Source organism: Lepisosteus platostomus, chromosome 15 (genome assembly GCF_059453375.1).
Source record: "Lepisosteus platostomus isolate fLepPlt1 chromosome 15, fLepPlt1.hap1, whole genome shotgun sequence".
In the NCBI taxonomy this organism is placed as follows: Eukaryota; Metazoa; Chordata; class Actinopteri; order Semionotiformes; family Lepisosteidae; genus Lepisosteus; species Lepisosteus platostomus.
The window spans coordinates 23,467,815-23,493,696 of NC_142625.1; the positions used below are offsets into that span (position 1 = coordinate 23,467,815).

Below are 25,882 nucleotides of genomic sequence, written 5' to 3' on the forward strand. Positions count from 1 at the left end.
CTAGCTGACCTCTCATTGTGTGCAGTGCTTAAGTGTTCCTTTTCAAATGTCAAAGCTCAGTTTGGCATGTTTTAAAAACCTGCTTAAGTTCTATCTGGACTGCCTGGACTGCTGACCTTTTCAGACGTGTTTACAGTACCTTCTGTGTAACATTACTGAAGCTGGTCAACAGTTAGGACTTGATTCTAAAAGGGCTGGCTGTTGTTGTTGCACGACCACAAAAAAAGTTGGAACTTAAATGGCACAAGGATGTTTAGACATCAGTGGGGATATTAAAAAAGCAGGCCTTAAATCCTTCACTGTTCACCAGAGTGGGGTCAATACACGAAACAGTGTTGAAAAAGACTGTTATTTAGCTCTGCAAGGAAATACTGATTGATTTTACTACTCAAGTGAAAACTGACATCTTACATTTTCCCTCATGTAGTTATATAGAACTAGGTCAATTCCTTCCCTTGTGCTCCGAGCTGGTTTTCTGTGGTTCCCTTTGCCTGAGGTAACCAGTTTTTCTGTTCCTCATGCCAGGCTTTGCCAATGCTACATTCTGCCCACATGGCTACGGCTGTCGCAGTACCCTGAGCTCGGAAAATAAAATCATCCTGGATGTGACGGACAATGATGTGTTTCTAACCATCCGTGTGCCTGATGGAAAAACTCTGTGGATGGTAAGGGTCAAGGGGAGAAATCAGGTGGTCTCAATCAAAGTGTGACTACAGTTCTGTGGTGTTCTCTTCGGTCTGTGTGTTCACACTATGCAGGACAATTGCTTGGAGTTGTGTGTATTTGTACTTATTTTGTGCTTTTATTAGGGTTTCAAATCTACAGTGCATTATTTCATTCTCTTTCCTTTGCTTAGGCCACTTTTTTGTTTAAAAATGACTCTGTGGTTATTGCCTACTTGAGTAATACATATGTAAAGCTTTTCTACATATGTATATTCAGATATAAAGCTTTATGTATAGGACATTAGTGAATGAAAGAAAGAAAATTGTTGAAAGCTGCTCACTTGTTCACCTGATGAATGCTGCTATGTCCACTTCTGATCAGTATTTGATTCTCTGCTATTTATAGAGTGTTGTTTTATTGAGATGATTACCAATAAATCTGCTTTTTTAGGATTACGTTCTGGTTGTCCCCGAAGGAAGCTACAACCCTAGCTACCTCACAGAGGAACCCCTGGACAAATCATACGACTTCATCAGTAATTGTGGTTTGGACAGCTTTTACATCAAGTAAGAATTTTATTATATCACATAGCGCGCGTCAGAACGCAAAATGTAAACTTTTTTGTTTTCATCGGAGTGAATAGAAATAAAAAAGGTAAAAAGAAAAGTCACTCTTAACTTGGCTGTAAAATGGTTAAGCATGAGGCGTTAAAACCTCAGCATGTCTTTCTCTACGGCAAACAAGCAAAAAAATGAGAACGGACACTGATTTCTTTTGAGGTTGTGATTCATTTGGCAGCTCTGGAAGTTGAGGCCCAGTTTGTGTTCATTTTTACCTCAGACGCCCTGAGTTTGTGACTCTTTTCCTTCCTGTCGCTGCGCAGCCCCACGGCGTCCTCTCCCTTCTGCAAGAACTCGGCCGTTTCTCTGTCGGCGTTCTTCAACAGCGGCGCCCAGCCCTGCGGCTGCCACGAGGTGGGGGCGGAGGCCGCCGCGTGCGAGCCCTTCGGCGGGCAGTGCCGCTGCCGGCCCAGCGTCATCGGGAGGGACTGCTCGCGGTGCGCCACGGGCCACTGGGGCTTCCCCAACTGTCGACGTGAGTGCTGGGGGGTTTCGGGGCAGCTGGGCAGCGGAGGTGGGGGTAGTGCCCACCAGAGGTGAATGTGTGTCAGGGGAGAAATTTTCAGTGCTGTGGGTGGTGTATGTCTGGCACAGTAGAGGGGGGGTTAGCATTGCATTGCTCTGCAGTCCTGTCTGTGATTCTGGCCAAGGACATTTTCTGTGCCGTGTTTTACTGTGGGTGTTCGAGTGTTTTTCCACAGCCCAGGGGCATGCAGCGCACCTTAAATTACTTCCTGTTAATCTCGTCTGGGATGTAGTCCTGTACCTGGCGGTTTACAACACGGCTCTCCATAACCCTCCTCTGAACAATCTAGACGTTACTGAGAATGGAGGGCTGGATGGGTGAATCTAATTTCAACTACATATTAAACAAGTTGCACTGCCTGTAGCTTTGTTTGTTCTGCACAGAAATAATACACTATACCGGAAAAAAAACCTTCTGTCCACTAAAATGTATGACCCATACCCGTAATTTCCCTACAGCATGAACTATTTTTTAGACCCTGTCAATTATACCATCATTTCGAATAAAAATAAAAGTGAAAGATTCTTCCGTTTAAGAGAAAAACGGGTCGAGACGCTGTTTTCGACGTTCTGGTTCCGTTGCTCTGGTAACCGCCTCCTTCCTGCCTCCTCAGCGTGCCAGTGCGGGACGCGGCTGTGTGACGAGGTGACGGGAGAGTGCATCTGCCCGCCGCGCACCATCGTGCCGGAGTGCATCGTCTGTCAGCCGCAGACGTTCGGCTGCCACCCGCTCGTCGGGTGCGAGGAGTGCAACTGCTCCCGGCCTGGCATTTCCGGGCTCACTGACGACGGCTGCGACCGGGAGAGCGGGCAGTGCAGGTAACCTAGCAACAGGAGAGCAAGGCACTATGGGATACAGAGCATGACAGGAGCGTTTGATGTGTTCTGATTCACAATTTCCAGATCTTGGGCTGCCGTTCCAGAGACATTCCGGCCACGAAATCTTGTTTACTTAAAGTATCCCGTGTCTGTGATGTTTATTCTGTTTTGTTTACTGTCACCATGACTCAAAGAGAATTACAAAGAACATTTAATACAGCAGGTTTAACATCTTTTTCCCAGGGTCATGATTTTTTGAAAATCTCTTTTCCCACAGTACTTTGGTACCTAAATCAAATCTTAATGTGACCTTCAGGACTATTAGTTTTGACCTTATGTCTAGCAGGCTGTTCATATTTATTTTCTGCCTTCCTTTATAATCTTATTTTTTACAGTAATATCAAAGTGACAGTGTTTGGGATCGGAAAGCTCAAACAGTTGTCGTGCATTTGAGTGACTCTGTAAGCTTCAGATTTGACACGAAGCACAATTCACTAAATTTAGCATTGTGGGACACCCAAGAGTGATCCATTTGTCCTGATAACACCTCTTAGGTTTCCTGTTTGTAAGCATTCTGCGCTCATTTCTTTTTGCAAAAAGAAAGATAGCGAACTGGTTCTAGCTGTCTTGTTTCAGATGGATCTGTGGAGATGTTGCACTGTGGGAACAGTCGAAGCTTGCGCGTGACTCCCACTGGAGCTTGACATTTCTATAGCTAATTGTGGTGCATTTCAGTGACCTTGAAGTGTTGGGGTTAAAGAAACATATACTTAGCAATCTGACAGGAATGCTGGTCTCTTTCAATGCTTTGACTACGGAGGGAAATGATGAAAGAGCACTGCGGCCCAGAGCTGATGCTGTTTGAGAGGCGGGAAGGACGTATCGGTGAGGGGAATGGGGAATGAAGAGCAGGGTGTCTTTTGTCCTCTCTTCCCTGTGGTCACTCAGCAGGGAGGAATCTAGCGGTTGGGTGCCACATTCTTCCCCTTGCATTTCTAATCTCCCAAGAATTTGTCTAGACATGAAGAGGTAGTAAAGGTTCTGTCAGAAACACTGCGAGGGTTTAAAGGCCAGAAACTTTACATCTGCTCCAGATGCCTGCACTGCATTACAGCAGCTATTCGGGGGCATGTCATTGTGATGGGTGAAAGAAAGAACTGTGTTTATTTTTCCCTTTTTCAATGTTTTTTGATTAGAGTTCAGTTTTGTGTGGTTTTGAAAACCATGCTCTGGAAGCCCGTTACCAAATAAGTTTTAAAACTACCAAGCTTTTCTGCAAAATTGATTTGTAGCACTGTGAACCAGAATCAGTATTCTTATCTTTTACATTTTAATCTGTGAACTAATTTAGGAATTCTTCAACTTACCTTTTTACTGTTTTTTCTAGGTACCTCAAAAATAATTTTCTTCAGAAAATTACATAATTACATAATTGGCTTTTAACATCTCAAGTTACTTCAGTCTTCAGCTAATTCTATTTTCAGTTTTGTTTTCCACAGATACTACTATTGAATGTGTGAAGTATTAAGTAGCTACAGTACAAGTTCTCTTTGGTTAATCTTTCATATACTGTATATATTTTTTTACTTAGGTGCAAGACAAACATTATTGGGCGCCGGTGTGACCACTGTGCCCCTGGTTTCTATGGTTACCCCAACTGCAGACCTTGTGACTGCAGTGAAGCTGGCACGGAGTCAGGAATCTGTGACTCTGTCACCGGGCAGTGCCTGTGCAAGGTGAGAGCTTTTTATTGTCTTTTCCCACAGGTACTGGGCCTGTGTATCCCAGCATTTACTGCACTGAGCAGGACATAGTCAATAACAGCTTCTTTGCCCTCTCGGTTTCCCGAGAGACTCTGGTTGTTTGTTCTTTGTTTTCTTTGTCTTTGTTGCTTCTTTTCCTCTGACTTTAAGTGGTAAATAATGAAAAGTTTACACTGGTGAAGAGAGTGGAACATCTGGCTGAAACTACTGTTTTCCAGCGCTCGTTTTTTTCCAGCCCTCCATTTCTGTGTACGTTCCTTTTATTGTTTTTTAAAGGTACCATTTAGAACAATAAAGCATAAAATTACATATTTTTAGTAAGAAACTACTTCTAGTGATAGTTCTGCTGCATTTATGTGCTCCCACAAATCATTTTGCAAAAACAAATGTTGCATATTTTTGGTTCACAAAAATGCATTCCATTTCTTAATTTAGGACAGATTAGTTCTCACTTTAATGCACTTGACCAAATTCAGCAGCAGGATACCTGCTGGAGTGTTTGAGAAAATATATTAAGCTACTGTGTAATAAAGTTGTAAAGACAACTGAAAATATTTTAAAAACCAATAGAACCCTTAACCTGAACATTCAAAAAATACAACATGTAAAAAAGTCTATACTGAAACTAACATTAACAGACAGATTAAGCCTGACTTTACAACCACTTTTGTGCAATATATGCCAGGGACCTGTGCAATACATTTATATTTATATTTATATCTATGGTTACATCTATATTTATATTCATACGTGTGATACGATTTTCTGTGTACTGTTCTGTTCTAGTTTGCTCTTGTGTGTCCGGACTGTGAGTAACTCTTGTATTGTATTGTATGTATTGTACTATTAATATATAATTCGTTACACTGTGGCTGTGTTGTGTGTGTTAAGCTGTTGTTGCACTGCAATTTCCCTCACGGGATCAATAAAGTATCTATCTATCTTTTAATACAACTATATAGACACCTTACACAAATAAGAAAAGGCAGGTCCAGCCTGCTCAAGTCCTGTGCTGTCTTTGCCCCCCCCCAGGAGAACGTGGAAGGTGTGAGGTGTGACCAGTGTCGAGTGGGCACCTTCCTCCTGGACCCCAGCAACCCCAAGGGCTGCACCAGCTGCTTCTGCTTTGGCGCCACGGATCGCTGCCGCAGTTCCGAGAAGCGCCGGGTCGAGGTGCCTACCGTCCGACTGCCGAGAAAACACAAAAAAAGAGGAATAAGACTCAGATCGCCAAAGCTTTTAGTTTGTTTTAAAAACAAAATCTAGGACTAGGCAAACACCTCTGTCGTGTGCTTGAAAGCATGTCCTTCCACCATGAAATGAAGAGCCCAGTGCGTTATGGCAGCGTGTGTGTTTTGTCAGCTGGGTCTTGGAATTGGCCCCATCAAATTAAGCTTTGTTAAACGTAAAGGCAGGCTGTCAATTTTTGTTCTGTACTAAAAATGGGAAATTTAGGGAAACTGACATGAAATCTAGGTTTGTGAAAGTCCTTCATGAAATGGCTGTTTCTATACCATTAAATGACTTGAGAGTTTAACTTTCACATAATGTGGGGCTACTGTATTTAGTCATAGTTAGATCCCCAAAGCTATATATACAGCTAGATGACTGAAATAATCAGGTTAGCCTGCAGTACCTTGCTCAAGCATAAGGAAATTAATGTACACCTGCCTTCCAGAAATGATCCACTTTTTCTATGTTCTGTACTGGAGCAATATAACTATATATGTATGACACAGCATGTGGTAGTTCTGCTGGAGATGATCCTCAGGATGTGGAATTTTTAATTTGAAGATGGTGTGCAATGACTTCACTGAGTGCAGGAAACAGTCAAATTAAGCATCATCAGTAACTGGTGTACCAATGAAGAATATTATTATTATTAAATATTAATTAAAATGAATTATGGCAAGGCAGCTATCCAATAATATTGCTTGTTGATGGTCCCCTGGAAATCTTGGAATAAGACCTAAAAATGTTTACACTAGCAAATACACCATCATTACGGGAATATGGCCTTTTCTATTGAGGAACAGGCATTTAGTGTTGTTCTGAGGAAAGTTTGCATTTCAAAGCTATTGTGGGAGATAATTTCGGTCCTGCCTATTATGTGAGATGAGTATTAACCTGCATTGAGAATGATTTAAATATACAGTAACAGAATAAGCAATAGAAAGTAATTTGAGTTGCTGAGGGACTTAGTTTCTATGCTCTAATCCTGTTTCCTCTGCAGCTGATGGATATGAATGGCTGGATTCTTCTGAGCGGAGAACGCCAGGAGGTTCCCATCTCCACACACCTGGAGCGCAGCCTGGTGGAGGCGGACCTGCAGGACGTGCCTGATGTCTATCAGGACCTTCACTGGCATGCTCCACACAGCTACCTGGGAGATAAGGTAGGTAGGCAGGAAGGATTGGAGTGTGGGAGCGATGCTTATCTCACTCCTCACCGAGACTGGAGCAGAGAGATAAGTAGGGACATCAAATACAGCAGAGCGGGGATGATTTTCGGTTCTGTCTGAAATGCTAAGGAATGTTTTCATATCTGCCAGACCTGCTTCGTTTTTGAATGCCGTTTGTATTGTTTTACAAAAAACATGTCCGCCTGTAGAGAAACAAAATCAGCAGAGTTCCTTTTTAGACAGTTGTGCTTTTCCAGTTTGCTTTCTTTAGCTTTATCCTTAGCTGTGTTATCCTTTCACAGGGGTTCATTTGTTAGCCTATAAAAAAAATAAAAAGGGTGACAAACTAGAGGAGGCCCTTCAGATCATCTAGCTTCCTTGGTTGCCAGTAGCTACCCTGCACTGAGACTGACTGCTGATCGTGAATCTGTCTCCTGCAGGTTTCCTCCTACGGAGGGTTTTTGCATTACAGGCTGCTCTCCCAGACTCAGCCCACCAGGGGGGATGGGCTGTCTCTTCCCGCTGAAGCTGCGCGGCCTGATGTCATCCTGAAGGTACCCATACCTCTGCTAAAATTTCTCAGTGTTCACCCACTGTAAGGGTACGGAGTACCATTAACTGCAGCCTGTTCATACCAGCTGACAGCATCGATGAAATCTCAATAGCACGCTCACACAGTGGCGCGTGGTATTCACAAAGGATGTGCATGATTTGCCCTCTAGGGGAACCAGATGACATTGGTGTACCTGGAGAAAGAGTATGCTGCTCCTGGGATGCCTCACGAAGGGCGCGTCCACCTGGTTGAGGTAAGACGTCACCCCATTGCACGGAGCATGGAGCGAACAGCCCTCCTGCGTGCGTCAGCGAGCCTGCTGAGAACCATCGGCATCATGAACATAAGACAGGCAGCCAATGAAAAGAGGCAGTTCGGCCCTTCTAGTTTGTTTGCTAGTAGCGTATTGACCCAAGAATCTGATCCAGTTGAAAAAAGCCAAGGTATCAACCACATGGCTGGGTAGCTTGTCACGTACTCCCGCAACCCCTTGTGTGAAGTGCCGCCTGTACTTCCACATAGTGTGGACGTGCTCTCTGGCTGGTGTTTCAGGGTGGATTCTGAAGACGTTCACTGGGCTGTTTGTCAGTGCCTCTGAGGATGTCGTGTTGCAGGATCAGTGCAGAGTCGGCTTCCCAAGCGCGGGCGGAGGGGAGGGGGGGCTGCAGACTTGGCGTGGCCTGAACCTGACCGTGTTTGCTCTCCCCAGGGGAGCTTCCGCCACGCTCGGACGGGCAACGCGGTCTCGCGGGAGGAGCTGATGATGGTGCTGGTGGGGCTGGAGGGGCTGCAGATCCGGGCGCTGCACTCCCAGTCCTCCCTGGTGGTGTCTCTGCAGCGGGTCGTGCTGGAGCAGGCCTCGCACTCGCCCACAGGAACCCCGGCCAGCAACGTGGAGATCTGCTTGTGCCCGGCCAGCTATCACGGAGACTCCTGTCAGGTACCTGCCTGTGTGCAGCCAGCGCAGCCAGCGCAGTCAGTGCAGGGCTGCTTGTACTCTGGCTCTGCTGACATGCATTTGACCTGCAATAACTTCCACAGTTATCTGGATGTAGACTGTAGGTGATACTGTATGTCCACCAGGATGTATCTAGAAAATGAGTTAAGCAGTAAAATCTATTGAGTGCATTGACTTACTCAGATCAATTTGATTATATTTCTGGTATTCTGTAGTATTTTCTGAAAAGTGAACTCATTCAAAGGATTCTTGAATGATTTTATGCTCTTTTAAGGTCCTTTCAGAGTACTAAAGATGTCCTAAAGACATCTTAAAATTGCCACATGCTTCTAAAGGTTTCTGAACTATTTAACATGTTAAACTGATGAGTGAACCTTTGAGCGTAAAACCCACAGTTCATTGAATTCACGATCCAGTGCTGCGAGTTGAACACTGCCTGTCCCCTCTCTACAGGAGTGTGCTCCAGGTTATTATCGGGACACCAAAGGGCTTTTCCTTGGGAAGTGTGTTCCCTGCAACTGTAATGGCCACTCGGACCAGTGCCTGCATGGCTCAGGAACCTGTGTAGTAAGTTTCATTGCAACGGATTATCTGCTGGATATTGTTTGTGTAGCACAACAGGGAATATTTTAATTGTGTGAGAACCTGTCTAGTCTGGGAACTGGCCACGAAATAAGCTATAAAGAAACACTAGGCAATTGCATTTTTGTATAAAAAGAGTAGTGCAAAAAGTCGTTCACATGATCCTGTGATCTCCGACATCTGGTTGCAGGAACATTTCTATCAAGAATCCAGGGCCCTGGCTGGAAGAGTAGGGTTTTAACCCCTGTGTCCTGGCTAAATGCCACTCTGGGCTGGACAATCTGGCCAACGTTCTTTGGTGAAGCAATTTACCATTTCTCCCCTGATCTGTCGTGTAGTGAGGCTGCTGATGCAGAATGGTGCTGCATTTCAGTGGAGGGATGAAGCGAATCCCCTCATGTATGTGAAAATCTTTGGAATAAAACCACTATATATACGCAAATAATAATGATTATGTCTTATCACGTTCTTGTGACGCAGGTAAGATACTGTTAATGTACAAGGAATGAGAATGGAATTGATGGTTTTGTAGATACTTCAGATTTCAGAATGTGCCACCTGTTGTTCATTTTTCTCTTGTGCAGTGCCTTGAACACCTCTGCTTTAATATACCTCCTCTCGGTTTTTGGTTCTTATTAGCGTCGCTATACAGTGTGTCCGCAGTCTCACAGCCACAGTGTACTTCTCACACGTGCGACAAGGGCTTTCCCTGCTGTGCATCTGCTTCCATTTCCTCAGCCCTGGAACGCTGGGTTGTTTGTTACTCTAGATCAGACATGGTGCTGTTTTTTATTTAGAGAGAGAGAGATACTTAGTGCAAGCTACAGGCAAAATTGGCAACAGTTGTAATAAGGTTATTCTTGTTGTAATAACCAGAATAACCTAGTGCTCTTTCAATGCTGTGAACGGGACCTTTCTTTCACATTGTCAGAACTGCCAGCACAACACCGAGGGAGACCACTGTGAGAAGTGTAAGACTGGTTTCCTTGGCAACTCCACCAATGGACAGTCCCAGATCTGTACCGGCTGCCCCTGCCCGCTGCAGGTGACCTCCAACAAGTGAGTTCCACAGGCTTGTTTTTCCTTGAACAGTTGAATTGCATTGAGACCCAATGTTTTTTTTCTCCATTTGGCAGGGCTATTGATTTGTATCTGGGTGGTACACTTCACTTACTAGTCCAGAGTTTTCTCTTCATTTTCTGACGTGGTTGAAATTTAAGCGTTACTTAAAGAAGACCACTTTTTTTCACCAGAGCTTATTGGAATGATTCAATGTGCTGGGTCAAGCTGGCTGAATGCTAAAAACCTTTTTTTCTTCCTTTTGCATCAGTTTTGCAATTGGGTGCGTCGAGAGAACGAGCAGGATGCAGTGCCTGTGCATGCCAGGATATGCTGGCTCAAAGTGCGAAAGGTGAGTGAGTTACTTTTTCCATTCCTGTCTGTAGCTGTTGCTAAAAGTAAAAGTGCAGCAAATTGCACAGCCCACAGTGGTTCGCTTCAGGAATAAGCTCATGTGTCTGTACTTTCTTAGGTGTGCTCCTGGTTTCTATGGCAACCCCATGGTGATTGGCAGCTCGTGCCGTCCTTGCCAGTGCAACGACAACACCGATCCCAACATGCTTTTCAGCGACTGTGACTCGCTCACAGGGGTCTGCCATGGCTGCATGCACAACACCGCTGGCCCTCACTGCGAGATCTGTGCGCCGGGATACTTTGGAGATGCTGTGGTGGCCAAGAACTGCACCAGTACGTCTGACTTCGTTCTTCGCCCAGTATTTTCCTGATCTGTGTGTTTTAAAGCTTTGTGTTTTCAACAATGAACTTCCCAGGATCAATCCTCGGTGCCATTTTGTTAAGGTCAGGTTGCCCAGATCTCCTCTGTGTAGGATCTGTCGGAAAATAAGGTTTTAAAACTTTAACCTGTAAATTATGCTTGACTGTACTATAGCTGTGACCTTAAGCTGTGGAATTTGAACATTTTCTGGATTGTTTTCTCAGAGTGCGACTGTTCGCCCTGTGGCACATCGTCCTGCGACTCTCACACCGGACAATGCCACTGCAAGCCTGGCGTGACCGGTCCCCGATGTGACCGCTGTGAGGTAGTGTCACCCTCAATTACATATCCACAATAAATGAATATTATTTATCTGGCCCGTGTTCAATATTCAGTGATAACCCAATATTATTCTGTGGTAACTGACATTACTGTCAGTTGAAACAAAGGTTCTAAAAATGTTGCTTCTGTCACCTCCTCTTTAATCGTTTGTTCTGGACACTTGACATATCCTGATGGCTGCTTAGGTTTCGTCACGACAGTCTGTGTTTTTCCTTCACAATGGCCGTGTCTTCCCCTCCAGGAGAGTTTCTATGGCTACGAGTCCTGCGCAGGGTGCCGGCGGTGTGACTGCAGTGCCGCCGCCACCCTCACCCAGGGCTGTAACCCTCAGAGCGGAGAGTGCTCCTGCCAGCCGGGGGTGAACGGGCCCCAGTGTCTGCAGTGCGCCCCTGGCTTCTGGGACTACAAGCCCAGCGGCTGCAAGAGTAAGTGTTCTGTTCCACAGAGGCCTTGAGCTGGCAGCACTGAGTCAGGCGTGAAGCTCCCAACGAACGGCACGTTCTAAGTAAATGAAATCACTTTGAAGAATTGTTGAATGTTTTCCCCAGAAGTAGAATAATACATGTTTGATGGGTTCATTTCATCTGCAAGAAAATGGATATGAACATGGATATTCTTGCTAGCAATAATTCCTTCAATTAGTGTAGCACCTTTTTATCATGAAGGGTGCTTCATATTTAGGATGGGGAGTTTTATTCACTTACTGAAGTGCAGACCCACTTAGGTGATGCATGACAGCCATTCTGTGCCAGAGAATCCAATGGGAAATTTAGCCAGGACACTCGTGACAGCTCTTCCTATGAGATCTTTCTTGACCATGTGGTTAGGGCTTCAGTAACATCTCCTGCAAAGGAGTCTCTTTCCCACCGTAGTGTCCCCTGGACTCTCTGGTACAGAGATGGCTAGTCTGCCACGCCACTTACAGTACAGCAGCAGCCTGAGAAGGTCTCCCATCCCAGTACTGACTGGGCCCAGCTTGACTTAGCTTCTCACATCTGCAAATGTGATTACATATTCAGACTTAATTTTTTGGAGTTTTAGATTTGAATTGGAAGTAGTTCCTAGTTTTAAAAATGAGATGAATGATGCAACGCTTAATGCGCTTCGACCCGAAATGTCACGCCCTGCTGTGTGAGAGAACTAGCTGACAGTCTGTGTTCCCCTTCCGTTCCAGAATGCCACTGTAAAGGTGGGTCATGTGATCCCCGCACAGGAGAATGCAGGTGTAGCAATGGGCTGACAGGAAAGCAGTGCGACACCTGCGCTGAGAGTTACCACATCCCTGTGGTCAACGGAGCTGACTCCCTGCAGTGTCAGCGTGAGTAGGCAGCTAACAAACTGTGGTGACCATAATGATTTTCCAGTGAAAGAGCTAATTTAATTACAATAGATAGTATCTTCACAATCCAGAATTTCCACAGCTCTAAAATGTTTTAAGAATGCCTAAACAGAGTGGCTCATGGTCTTGTGTTTTTAACGCTATGTGTTGGGTGTTCGTTGGCCAGCCTGCGACAGCTGCGTGATCGTGCTGTTGGAAGACCTGGACAAAATGACTGGCCTGTTCCTGACCATCAGGGGTCAGCTGACCAACCTCAACGCCAGTTCCATTGCCTGGACTCGCCTGCAGGCGCTGAACGACTCCGTTAACAATGTGACTGTGAGTACAGACCCAGGGAGGAGGCCTGGCAGGCCACACCATAGCACTGGATCTTAATAGTTCTAAGATTTCAATTCCTTCATCATAGGAGAAGCTAATTTCTTCAAACTTCAAGTCTACTTCAAACTTGTCAGTTCATTGAAATTTCTCGTTGGGACAAAATAACCAGGCTAATCAGATATAGTTTTTATCTTTAGTTATTATTTACAAACATCCACTTTGTAGACATAGACAATAGTTTTGAGTTATGAACCACTTATTCACTTCTCATTTTAGTGTCTAATTAATAGGTGTTTTCAACTATGGTAAGATTTTAAAAATATAATTTCTTGTCCAGTAGATCCTAGGATAAGAATATCCTAAAAAGCAGTTCTTTTTATATATTTGTTTCCATGTCCTTCCAACCAGAATTACCTCTTTGACTATAACAACTCATTGGATAGTCACAAGATGAAGGCAGATGAGCTGGAGAATGAGGCCATGAATCTCTCTGCAGATCTGGATGTTCTTAAGGATAAGGTAAGGTTTGTCCATTCTCAGGTTGGTTGTCATTGATATTTTTGTTATTATACTACAGCGTGGTCGGTGTGTCGGCGTGTTGATTAGAGATACTGCCTCACAGCTCCTGCTCGGGATCTTAGGTTACTTTCCAGTTTGGGACTTGTATCTATGTTGAGTTTGCAGGTTCTCTCCACAGGTCTCACATAGGTTTTCTCTGGGTGTTCCAGCTTTCTCCCATGTCTGGAAGACATTTAGGTTCGGTTTTACTGGCTACTATAAATGGTGGCATTTCCAGTACAAACAGTACTGTCTAGGGAACTACAGAACGTAGAATCAACTTAGATCAATGGTCCAAATTACCTTCTGGTCTCATTTGAAGTTCTGAAGTGAATCTTCTTGTGATGTCTTTGTTTCTGTATCGCAGGCGACAGAGACAAGCAGGAAAGCTGAGACAATGGAAGAGGATGTGGCGCTAACACGCCAGAGAGCTGAGGAACTACTGAATCAGACCCGGGGAACCCTGAGAAACATTGAAGGTGTGCTCAGCTGAAAAACAAGCTCCTTACAGTAATGTATTGATGCACAAGAAAGAATTACCACATTGATTGCTTTTGTAAATATAAACTCCTTGCTTATTCTCTCACTTTCGCCTGGCTGTACAGATCTTATAAGGCAGGCAAACAGAACTGCGCTGAATGACAGCAGCAGTGAATCGGCAGAGGGGCTCAGCAGGAAGTTGGCAGAGGTGGAGGAGATGCTGAGGGAGATGAGGGACAGAGTTTTCTCCATTCAGACGGAAAAGGCAGGGAAAGAACTAAAAGAAGCCAAGAACTGTGAGTCGCCCTTGCTTCTTTGATCCACATAGCATTCGGTTCACGAAGGATTTAATCTTTTTTATTTCGGATTCCAAGAAAGGAATGTTCTTGAGCTGTGAGGACCATGCCTGACCAACCCTAACCCTGCCCGTGTGTCCGTGCTTATCTCGAAATCATGTTATAGTGCAGGAAAGCTGGGTAAATGGGCATTAAAGGACTGGTCCTCTGTCTTCTCTCCAATTTTGATTTTTCCTTCTCCGGCTGCTGCTCTTTTCAGTAATGGAGCGCATGCAGAATGAGCTTGTGAGCCGCCTGAATGACAACGAGGCACTGGTGAAAAGCATCAGGGACAAGCTGGGCAAGTTCAATGCCAAGCTCATGGACCTCCGTGATGCACTGAACGAGGCTGTCAACAAGACTGCCCAAGCAGAGGAGCTCAACAACCTCAACAGGAACAGGCTGGAGGACAACAGGGTGAGCTGAGGAGAGCAGAAGAGAAAGAATTCTGGGCCCTTTATTTGCTGCACGCTTGTCTTTTCTCTCTACTTCATAAAGGTTATATGAAAAGATGTGGCTTTGCTTCACTTAAGCAATTAATCTACTGGTTGATTTATCAGAGCATAGATGACTGATGTGGCACTTTACTCGTAGGCCAAGTTTATCATTTTGCCAAAGCCTAAAATTCACTAGTCCTCCTGCTGCTGGAACCCATCCTCACTTCCACAGTGAAATTAAAAATATATGATTTCAGTAAAAGGTCAGGCACCAACGCAAAAGAAAAACAACTTCAAGAAGAGTCAGTGATAAGGGTTATGAAGGTCCTTACATTTATATCTTTATATATATACATTTATATCTGCCATTTTCACAGTGGCTCACTGTGTTGCAGTGTAGATGTCTTTGTTAGTAGCTGTCCATTGGTGGAGAAAACCTGTACAACAGTTAATTCCTCATGTTCCTTGCCTTTTTGAAAGTTTTTCTATGCTTTCTTGATCTCAATATTCTAGGAAAAGATTGAGGAACTTGAAGCCAGGAAAACGGAAGTTCAGCAGCTCCTTCAAATGGCTGAAGAGGCTGTGGCTCAAGTCAACGATCTCCTGTCCATGCTTCAGGAGAACAAAGAGGTTAGTCTAGCAGTACAAGACGTTTGAAAACTTAAAGAGTTTTACCTCTAGCGCCTTGCCCCTCATGCCACCAAGTTTAAATTAATGTATTGTTAATGTTTGCATCATGCTCCTTAGAATCAATTTTCATATCAGAATTATTTATTTAGAAAAAAAGTTGCTTTGGTCATGCGTTTGCTTTTTTTCTGAAACCACAACCTCCGTGATTCAAAGAACTAGGTGCAGAAGATGAGATATTTCATTAAAAGTATAATGATTAAGTCTGCATGGGGGCACATAGTAGCTTACGGCTGAGATATGGGAAATCTCAGAGCTGTGCCTCAGCGCAACTCATCTGATAGTAGAAAGCAAGCAACTGCCATGCCTGGTAATTTGGGCAATCTGGTGATATTTTCATATAGAATTACTATATGTATTTATAGCTATATTTGCATTAGTGAGGTTTGGTACAGATTCTTTCCTTTAGATCTGTTGTGCTCATGCCTTGACAGTACTTCCTGCAAAACCTATTTTGAAGTCAGTTGCTGAGCTAATTGCCCAGGGCTCGTGGGACTCTTTACATCCCTGCTTTGTAATCCTTGGCAGGAATATGAGAGACTGGCAGCCCAGCTGGATGGAGCCAGGATACCCTTGATAGAGAAGGTGCAGAAATTTGGTCCGTCCATCAACAAGATCGAACTGGTGGAAGAAGCCGAGAGACACGCCATGCTGCTGGATGAGCTGGCCCGGAACCTCTCTAGGTATGGTCCTTCTAAAACTTTACCACATCCAAGTCATAGGTTTTCCAGCAAATGGTATGTTTCACATTACAAATGAGACAGACGTATAAAGAAACCCACTTCCGGAAACACCAAAAAAGAAAATGTGGAGAAAAAAAATAGATGATGACTCCAACAATAATCACTTAGCTGAGGCCAGTGAATGAACTGTCGCTCAACACCTGCAGCAACCAGATAAACTCTGTGTTACATCTCATCTGAAGGACAGAGCACAAGGGGGTGTAAGTAAGATGCTCAGGACAACATGCAGGGCTTGAACTAGCAGTCTTGGTAACAAGCCCTATACCTTACTTTTCAATCCCCAGGCTCTTTTTTTATCACTATGGGAGATCCTACAATTGGGGAAATCCAGTTCTTAAAACGAATACAGTTGATCATTTTAGCCCTGCCCTTTTTTCAGGGTTATCATGGACACAAACCAAGATGGCTTCATCCAGAGGGCCATTAACGCATCCAAAGCCTACTCCAGCATCATCGAGGCTGTCCGCAATGCAGAGAAGGCTGCCAACGATGCCAACCAAGCCGCAACAGAAGCTCTGAAGGTTTGTTCACTTTGCACAGACAGTGAGGTCTGGTTCTGTTCTGTCAGTTTCTAATCTTTTTTCTTCACACTGGCTTTTGATTCTTGGTATATTATGCTAGAAACTCCCTACTGGTGTCAGCCAGAGAGAGTGCTGTACTCTTCTGTCTCTTTATTTTTTATTTGCGCATGCAACTCAGCGATGTTAACTTAAATGGCTTCTCATCAGATAGTGGTTGTTTTGCAGAATGTGATGTCTGAAGATACTGGGTCGAAAGCAGAGAGGCTGAAAAACAAAAGCAATAGTCTGGAGGAGAAGGCGAAGACAGTGGAGAAAAAACTTTTAAATGGTAGTGGAAACAAAAATATATTTTGCTGGCTTTTTCACACAACTGTATAGTTAAAATGTCACCGTCGAGCAATGACACTTGAAACAAAATGTGACAGTGTATACCACATGGCGCTACACTGGCTCAGTGTGACCACTGCTGGTGTCTAGTATGGTTTGCATGAATCCTCTGTTGGACGCTAGTAATGTTAATGCACCCTGGTTTGTGTCTTATTGTGTATGTACAGCATATTCCTTGCAATAATTATATTGGTCTGTACTAGACATATTTCAAAGGCTGGATAACTCTGTTAGGACTCTTTTCATCTACATATTAAAACTGGATTGAATCTGGCACTAATTCAGATGTCCTCACTGCCGTTTCTGTCACAGACCTGAAACCGCAGCTCCAAGCAGCAAAGAAAAGACTACAAGATGTCCAACGCAAACAGAGGCAGCTGCTGAAAAACTTGGAAGCTGCTCAGAGGAGTCTTAACTTTAGCAGAGGTGGGTTATGTTGTAGTTCACCCCTGGCCACTGATCAGGAGCAGAATCCCCTGATGTTGACTTTGCTCTGTTTGATCTTCTATCTTCCCACCCTCCACTTTAAAAGCAGAAGGTGTTACAGTTAGTTTTATTCTATCAGTGTGTTTTCAGGTCTGTATTTACTGTCCTATTATTTCTTAGCTTCTGTATTGACTAATTGCTAAAGACATTCTGTCATTACAAAGTGACTCTTGTTTAATGCACATGGTTTGAGTTGCATGTTTGAGTACAGCTTTTCGAGCTGCATTCAGAAATGACTGCACAGGTACTGTCAAACCTATGCACATATTATCGCAGAAGACCATGGGCAGAGACGGAGTCTGGGGTAGAGTAAGAGACCAGTGTATAGAAGCACTTGATTTTTGGAAAATCTAAAATATTTGAAAATACTTAAATCTTCCAAGCAGGACTAATTTCAGGACCTTTTACTTCTTTTTTTTCTATTGTTGGTCTACATTAACATTCATTTAGCATATCAGGGATGGTGAAGGTTATGTATTATATGAGTGGCTAAGGCTTTCCAGTGCATCTTTTCAAGGTTTATGAATACAGCGTTTCACACGGCGCCCATTTGGCTTATGTGCTTCTAATTGCATTAGAAGCTTTTGTGAAAGAGGCCCCTAATGTCTTTTTGTACAACAAGCGAGCACAGCAAAGTATTAAGACTGCTGCATTTTCACCCTCCTGCCTCCCTGACATTCTGCACAAAAGCTGCTGCAGATAAATGCATACACTAGTTGCATCTGTTGAGATTGTAAGCTTGAGGCAGTCGGTCTAAACACAAGGAGACTGAGCCACTGGTTTCACTAAGAGGCCCTGTTGAGTTTGCTCTCCTCTGAACCGTAAGTAAGATGCTGTCTTATTTATTTTGTTTTTTTTGCTCCTCTTTGTGTCCCTGTAGAAGAGACAGCAGAGGATATTGCAAAGGCCAAGTTAGCCGCGGCAGAGGCCAATAATACTGCCGCAAATGTGGAGAAAGCTCTCAGCCCCATGAAGCAGCAGCTCGAGCAGTGGAAGAAGCAGTATGGGAATGCCAGCGAGACGAGCATGGATTTCAACACTGCCTTCCAGGAGGCCAACAAGTCCGGTAGAGCCCAGGCCTTCTGCTCCTCTCCCTCCTTCCTTGCTCTGGGAGGCCTGATGGCTTCCCAATAAAGCATATAAGCTCCTAGCATCCTCTGTCAATTCAGGATGCAGGATCCTGGGGTGAAACCAGGAGATTATATCACACTCCTAGTAATACAAGAACATGGGGGTCACAATTGGAAACTAAAAGGGAAATCATCTGGGCAGAAATAAGAAAGATTGCTTTACAAAAGATAGGCCCAAAGCTCTTTTATAAACTGCCAAGATGAAATATAATATATTTATGTAGTTGATAATATGTGATATACAATAGTTTCACGTGGCTACTAAACTATAGTATGTAGTATTTTTGTATTTTTTTGTGAGTTTTGCTTGGCTTTACTATTATTCCCTATGGTTTACACAATGCTTTACCATGCCTCTGTATATTTGGCTGCAAATTGTCAATGATTTTGTGATAGTTCAGGTGGGTAGCTGCGTCCGCATGCGTAGGCTGCAAAGGAACAAGTAATAGGTTTATTCCATGCTGAAAAGAAAGAAAACACAACGTTTCAGCTGTGGAGCCTTCTTCAGGTGTGAGAAAGACAGGGCAGTAAGCAAAGGTATTGTAGCAGGGGAACAAAAGCTGGGAGAGAGGAGGAGCAAGGGGCGAGGAGCAAGGAGCGAGGAGCAGGGGACAGAAACAGAGGCCAATCAGGAGGTGTGAAGTCAGGATAAGTGAAGTGAGGTGTGAAATGAAACCTACAATGAATGGAGCGAATTTAGAAGAAAACTAGTCTGTGGTTAAAAGAAGGGGGAAAGTGTGATCCTAGCTGCAGGATAATTTTGGTTTCTGTAGTCTTTCTGATGTATGAGTTCGGAAAACCATCTTTGAGAACACAGACGGAGAGATTAGAGTGGTCATGGCAGTCAGAGGTGAAATGGGAAACAATGGGCTTGGAGAGATCTTTAATCTTCACAGAACCTAACATGTTCTCTGAAGTGGTCTCCGAGTCTCCTTCCTGTTTCTCCAATGTAGATGGCTGGGCATTTACTGCATTAGATACAGTAAATAAGGTTGCTGGAGGTACAAGATGCCATCTGGGTGATCCGGAATTGTCCAGAGAGGAATGAGTGTGGTGTTAGATGTGTACTTGCAGGTGATACAGCGAGCTCTGCTGCAAGGGAAAGTACCTGGTGTGGATGGTTGCTGAGGGCGGTCAAGGGAGCTGCGAACAAGAAGGTTACGCAGATTAGGTGGTCGGCGAAATGAGATGATGGGGCAGTGAGAAAAGAAGGGCCCAATGGAGGGATCATCCTGTAGGATGGAAATGATTTCGTGATGTGCATTGCTGTTTCTAACAAAGACACCAAACTGAGATCAGTATGTTGAGGATGTTTCGGGAACCAGTGTGAGGGAGTGATTGGATAAAACTAGCCCTAACCTGGAGATTTTCACTTGTTCACATCGCCATGCCACAGTGGGAATGCTGGGAGACACCATCCCCTTGCTCATAAAGAAGCTGGATAGCTTGCAGAGCCGCTCGATCCAGATGCCCAACATTTCGGAAAACATCCAGCGAATCCGGCAACTCATCTCCCAAGCCCGGAACGCTGCAAGTAAGGTAAGAACTGCATGAAGAAAGTGCCAGGCTGGGCGGGGATGTCCTCAGCTTGTGATGTCAGTGAGAGCCTCTTCCAATCAATGATAGCTCGCCTGAACAGCACTGTGGAGCTTCCAGGAGCATGTCAAGAGAGGAGCAGCACAATGGTGGGCATATCAGAGCAAGAGTGTGCTCCTTCCTCCTAGTGTGGTTCAGTGGTTATTGAAGTGAGCGAAGTGTAAAAATACACAATATTATAGAAGCAGAAATAGAGCACCTTCCAACTAAACTCTTGAAGACTGAAAAGATGAGTGTTTTTTTACCCATACCATGATGCTTTTTTTTTATTTGCAAAGGTGAACGTGCCCATGAAGTTTAATGGCACTGCAGGTGTACAGGTCAGAAATCCCAGCAACCTCGCAGATCTCACAGCCTACACATCCCTCAAGTTCTACATCACTCTGCCAGAGGCCCCCTCCAAGCGCCAGACAGAGCCCACCAAGCAGTTTGTTTTCTACCTCGGCAATAAAAACGTAAGTTTCTGGATGCTGCTGCACTTCTTTTGACATAGCTTAGAGCACGGGAGACTTAGAGAGTGCTTACTTCTAAACAGTTTTGCTGAGCCCAGGTCTGTTTCTGTTTTTGATTACTTCGAAGTGTCGCTGATTGGTCTTGCATCGTGGAAAACTGGCAGAAGTTCAGCAAATAGCTTGAAAACTCTCCTGGCCATTTGTCTCCTCAGGTCGGTTCAAGCATGAGAGAAAACAAAAATGGAAACCTAATGGAGGCGACATCACCAGTCCTGTTTCAGGATTGTTTTGGTGTTGGGTTTCATTTAAACTCCTTATACCGCCTAGGATCTTCAGTAATGATTGCCTGATAATGCCTCTTGTTAGGGTATCCCTAAAGTGGATCGTTTCAGTCTTGGAGTTCAGTCTTATGCTGTCTGTGCTCTTGTGTTATTTTTTACGTTTGACACTTTAGGCAACAAAGGAATTCCTTGGCATGGCACTGGAGGGAAAGCAGCTGAAGTGGCTGTACAATGTTGGTGGCGAGACGGCTGTGGTCGAACTAAACCAAGATATCAGCTCTGGCACGTTTGACGCTGTCAAACTGGAAAGGTGATACAAGGGGAAGGGGGGTGAATGATTAGATCAGACTATTTAGAAACTGCTGGCTAAAAAACACACTTCTCTTGTTTCGGATTATGTCAAGAACACCTCTGCATGTCAGCTGAAAATGTAAGTTTATAGATACGGTACAAGAAAGAGTTGGTGGCAGGCCAGACCCTGTGTGGTAGTATAGTTTTCCCTTTTAAATTATTTCATACCTTGCACAATCAAGCTGTTCTGATTAGAAGTGTTTTGCTTTCCCAGGATCTTGCAGTTTGGCCAGATAGAGCTCTCTGTGAAGGGAACGGTTACACAGGTGACTAAGCAGAATGACAGGGCAAGGGGCGACAGTGGGCTGCTACACCTGCCCCCTGATGAGACTGTGTTTTATGTGGGCGGCTACCCTCCGAGCTTCACGGTAAGAGATGCATCTCCACTGGGGAGTGTTAACCAACTGTTGAAAATGTGTCCAGAACTCAGCTTGTTTATCACAAGATTTGTCTGTGCCCTAAAATTTATATAGAGCTTTTCACATCGGTTGTTTTTCTTGAATTAATCAATCAAGTACTTGGACATGATCAATAAGATTGAATGGGTACTGCTGTAGCTGCCTGCTGGACCACACAATGAAAGGTGTTTTTCTCTAGACTGTAACAAAAGTCTTTTTAGCATGAGAACATAGTATAAGACAAGTTATATCAAGTGCATTTTTCTAGTTAGTAGTTAATTGATTGAAAAATCGCTTGCGAGTCATTTCTTGAACAAACTGTTTTGGCTTCAGCAACACAAGTGGGCAGCTTGTTCCATACTCCCACAACCCTTTGTGAAAAAGGGCCTCCTGTTCTCAGATCTAAGTGTAGTTTACACTTGTTGTCTTGGGTCTGAAGTTCACTGGTTTAACTATGTTAGTGCCTTTAAGGATTTTTAAGATTATTTTTTTTACAGCCTCCTCGTGAACTCCAGCTGCCCAATTTCAAAGGCTGTATTGTGCTAGATACCCTGAATCAAGAGGTCCTGAGTCTGTACAACTTTGAGCAGACCTTCGATCTCAACACTGCCATAGACCGGCCCTGTGCAAGGTGTGCTCTTGATAAATCATTTTCCTTTGCCAATTAGCTGTCATTCCAAATTCCAGAAAACACCCACCAATATTCATTCACCTTTCAGCTGTGATCTCTACTTCAAGACAGATCCATGTAAAGTTGCCCTTAAACAGAAAGATATTAAAGGAGATCAAGACTTAACCAAGGGATTAAACCTTTGCTAAACCACATATTATTACTTCATTAACATGCGCAACAAAACAGTCTATTTTATCTTATGCAGTATTTTAATTGCTCCTTTTAGTAAGAAAGTAATGGGCATCACCTATTAAATAATCAATTCCTTTCATTTGCACTGCCTCTCCCGGCCGTAATCAATGAAATGATCAGCTACTCTCGCTATCCGATTAAAGCTTCCTCACCACTCAGTAAATGAGTGCAATATCACAAGGTAACTGTCAACTGGGTAGAATATCTTTGATGCATGTGACATTTCGGAAGGTGCAAAGATCAGTAGGTAAATGACCTGTGTTGTACTGTACATTATGTTAATGCTATTTGGATGGGACTTGGATGCCTCAGCCTCTTTATATCATGCTGGAGCTGCTGTTACTGTTTTGATTATTTTGTTGCAGGTCTAAGTATGTGCCAGAGCAGTGGGTCGATGATGGGGCCCACTTTGATGGAACTGGATATGCCAAGATTGATTTCCGAGCTGACGGCGGCCCAACCAGGCGCTTTGAGCAGGAGATCAAAGTGCTGTCTTACAATGCTGTCCTGCTCTTGTTTCAGAAAGAGGTACTTTCAATTGAGCCTTTCCCCAGTGATCTGTTTCTGTCAAAAGATTACCAACATGACAATTGATGTAAAAAATAATGAACTTAAATTAAGAAAAATCACAAATAAAGTCTGATGCTGTTTTTTTTCTTTTTTTTTTTGTTTACAGTGCACGCATTCGTACCAAGTGTTGTTTTTGCAGGCATTTCTGACCTGGGTTTATCTGTTTTCTATCAGGACCAGTTCCTCTGTTTGGCAGTTGTTGATGGAGAGCTTAAGGTTTACTATGATTTCAATGGAGGAATGCAGGACATCAAGCCAGAAAAAGACAAATCTGCCCGGATCAGTGATGGCAAATCCAGACAGGTAAAGCAAAGCTCATTTCCTCCTGTCTTTAGAGTTTAAATACCTACTGTTTCAGTCGGTATTCTCTTGAGTCTAACAGCATTAAGCACTGCGTCCTCACACCTCTTGGATAATTTTTGTACTGAAAATCACCCGTACAGTGATTACATATTACATATAAGTACAATTACATATGAAAACTTAATAAAGTGTAGTGAATCCAAGTATCACATTGGCTCTAAACTTTAGACTTTTGTGTTCAAATGTGCATTATAATGTTCTCAAAAGTTGAAATGCATTATAAAGTACTAGTTAAAACCATAATATAAAGAATGAATTTGCTCTAGTGCTTTTAGGAAGTTATTTGCTTGTGCATTACTTCCTGGAAAGGCTTAACTGCTGAAATTCATGACAAGGTGGGAATTAATTTTATGTATGCCTGCTCCATTTTGCCTAGTCCTGTTCCTATATCGAGAGCGATAGTGACCAAAGTAACATTATAAATATAATTACATTCACTGCCATTATATTGCAGCTCGGACATTTCAAGTCTATGAGTGAGGTTTGCCTGTAAAGATGACCGTAATAGCAATCCATTCTCCTTCAAAGGTTTTCTGAAAACCTTTCTTTTTTTTTTTTCTCAGCTGGAGATCATCCTCCATCAGACAAGCAGCGGCACAAAAGTGATTGTCCGTATTGAACGAGCAAGCATCTTCATCAAACAGTTTGATAAGCCCTTCCCGCAGTTCAACGATTTCTATTACCTGGGCGGAGTCCCCCAGGACAAGATGCCAGAGGGGTAGGTTTAACGACCAGTCTGGTTTTCTTTCCGATTATTCAAAGGACACTTAAATTTCAACTCTGTAGTACTGTAGTACTGCTAGCATTCAATAAAATTCTTCTATAGAATTTATGTAATTTGGACAGAGAAAAAAATAATTATTAAGTAGGTAGGTTAGGTCCCCTTTTCAGGCCATAAAGGTCCATGGTGAATGGGGGCCACCATTTTTCTCAACCATCAAACACTGGAGGTGGAGGTGATGGGGTCAGCATCACATTCCAGCCTGTTACCCAGGAAAGACCTCCCGGTACTCATTTAGAAAGCAGGATGAGTGGACCTGGGAGGTGTCTGGAAGGAATTAGAACGAGCTCCATCACTTGCCCCTACCTGGGATTGAACCCGGGACCTTCCAGTCAGGAGCTAGACGCCCTTGCTGTCTGAGCCACCACGGCTCCAAAAAAGTAAATAAATAAAAAATGATTATATATTATTAATTATTTATAATGGTAATAGAAACCGGGTGCTTTGGTTTCTCCCACATTCCAAGGATGTGCTAGTATGTTCATTGACTTCTGGGAAAACTGGCCCTGCCGTGAGTGTGTTTGTCTGAGTGTGTCCGGCAATAGACTGACGTCTCCACTGTGACCCTGTATCGGATTATGTGATAAGAAAATAGATGGATAGATACTGGTAAAAAATAAATTATTGTATCACAAAATGTTGACTTCAGAATATCAGGTTCCCTGTAATGTTCTGGTATGGGATTTTTTTGTTGCTCAGATTGAAGGCACTGTTCCCAAATCGGGGCTCCTTCAAGGGCTGCCTCAGGAACGTCAAGGCTCTTGGCAAATACGTCGACCTCAAACGAACAAACAGCTCTGGGGTCAGCTATGGGTGTTCCCCCGACTTGCTGGTGAGTTTGCGACTGCCTGTTTCAAGGGAATGACTTGTCTTGTGAGTTTGGCTTTCTGCTGCAGAACTGTTATTTAAAAGCACTTGTAATATAATTGTAAATAACTGAAACAACTTGGTTCCTACAAAGCAGTACACTGCTGTAAATCCAAGCTGCCAGCTTTATTATAATGGTAATAAGCTTTTGATTTCTAACTTTAAATATGAGAAACAATCAGAACAATTGCATGGCACATGTGCTCTTCCTGGCCAGGATTCAATCTGCCATTCCTGAGGTGTGTCTCAGCACATGGGATGCACAGCTAATACCAACAGCACAGAGGTCATCTTTTTAGCTCAAGAGACTTCAAGGCCACTGTAAGTTATGGGGGAAGTGACACCACCACAAGAGTCACATCTTAGTCACTTCGATACAATAGCTCCCTCCTCAGTGTTGTGCTTCTGGAATAGGCAGAGTAGATGAAACCCTGCATCTCATAGCCTTGCAAAAAGATCTTTGAAGCTGAAAATCATTCTTTTACCTTCATGTCCTTTAGGTCGTGCGGGGGGCAGAGTTCTCTGGACAAGGTTACCTCAGCCTCTCCTTGGAAAATGTCCCCAGTCTGCAGGATAATTTCTACGCCGGTTTTGGCTTCAGGACAAGCCAGAAAGATGGACTTATGTTTTATCATGAGGCTCAGGTACATACTGTGGGGTCAGGGAGAACAGGGAGCTAGCAGGTGCACTGGTGACTCTCCTGATTAATGTAATTATTCTCATATTCTCATTGCAGGAATATGAGGCAAAATCATTCTATGCTACACTGAAATCCCCGTTAGTATTATTGTTGTAATGATGTATAGGACACCCTTTTCCAGAACAACTTACATTAAAGAATCACTTTTTGTATAATCTAACAATTTCAGTCAACTACAACTCAATCCCAGAGTGCATCATGTAGAATTATATAATAAAGCATTGCCATTTGAAA

General features: G+C 43.7%; 1 protein-coding gene across 3 annotated transcripts in view; it reads left to right on the forward strand.

Annotated features, from left to right (window-relative positions):
* The window catches only part of lama5 (laminin, alpha 5), an 84,788-nt gene that overhangs the window by 50,272 nt on the left and 8,634 nt on the right, over window positions 1–25,882 (forward strand). For all 3 annotated transcript variants that reach the window (XM_088608254.1, XM_088608251.1, XM_088608253.1), the window contains 38 exons: window positions 526–665; window positions 1,117–1,232; window positions 1,550–1,761; window positions 2,426–2,630; window positions 4,222–4,366; window positions 5,426–5,566; window positions 6,627–6,788; window positions 7,235–7,348; window positions 7,517–7,600; window positions 8,057–8,287; window positions 8,759–8,872; window positions 9,819–9,946; window positions 10,218–10,298; window positions 10,419–10,633; window positions 10,886–10,986; window positions 11,245–11,428; window positions 12,178–12,321; window positions 12,509–12,660; window positions 13,069–13,179; window positions 13,586–13,697; window positions 13,824–13,994; window positions 14,254–14,450; window positions 14,984–15,100; window positions 15,686–15,840; window positions 16,280–16,421; window positions 16,647–16,749; window positions 17,121–17,234; window positions 18,175–18,360; window positions 19,821–19,963; window positions 20,299–20,475; window positions 20,927–21,063; window positions 21,319–21,472; window positions 22,000–22,133; window positions 22,733–22,895; window positions 23,112–23,240; window positions 23,864–24,018; window positions 24,781–24,913; window positions 25,449–25,592. In XM_088608254.1, the coding sequence (XP_088464380.1) occupies window positions 526–665; window positions 1,117–1,232; window positions 1,550–1,761; window positions 2,426–2,630; window positions 4,222–4,366; window positions 5,426–5,566; window positions 6,627–6,788; window positions 7,235–7,348; window positions 7,517–7,600; window positions 8,057–8,287; window positions 8,759–8,872; window positions 9,819–9,946; window positions 10,218–10,298; window positions 10,419–10,633; window positions 10,886–10,986; window positions 11,245–11,428; window positions 12,178–12,321; window positions 12,509–12,660; window positions 13,069–13,179; window positions 13,586–13,697; window positions 13,824–13,994; window positions 14,254–14,450; window positions 14,984–15,100; window positions 15,686–15,840; window positions 16,280–16,421; window positions 16,647–16,749; window positions 17,121–17,234; window positions 18,175–18,360; window positions 19,821–19,963; window positions 20,299–20,475; window positions 20,927–21,063; window positions 21,319–21,472; window positions 22,000–22,133; window positions 22,733–22,895; window positions 23,112–23,240; window positions 23,864–24,018; window positions 24,781–24,913; window positions 25,449–25,592 (5,546 nt within the window). The remainder of the gene's footprint in view (window positions 1–525; window positions 666–1,116; window positions 1,233–1,549; window positions 1,762–2,425; window positions 2,631–4,221; window positions 4,367–5,425; window positions 5,567–6,626; window positions 6,789–7,234; window positions 7,349–7,516; window positions 7,601–8,056; window positions 8,288–8,758; window positions 8,873–9,818; window positions 9,947–10,217; window positions 10,299–10,418; window positions 10,634–10,885; window positions 10,987–11,244; window positions 11,429–12,177; window positions 12,322–12,508; window positions 12,661–13,068; window positions 13,180–13,585; window positions 13,698–13,823; window positions 13,995–14,253; window positions 14,451–14,983; window positions 15,101–15,685; window positions 15,841–16,279; window positions 16,422–16,646; window positions 16,750–17,120; window positions 17,235–18,174; window positions 18,361–19,820; window positions 19,964–20,298; window positions 20,476–20,926; window positions 21,064–21,318; window positions 21,473–21,999; window positions 22,134–22,732; window positions 22,896–23,111; window positions 23,241–23,863; window positions 24,019–24,780; window positions 24,914–25,448; window positions 25,593–25,882) is intronic.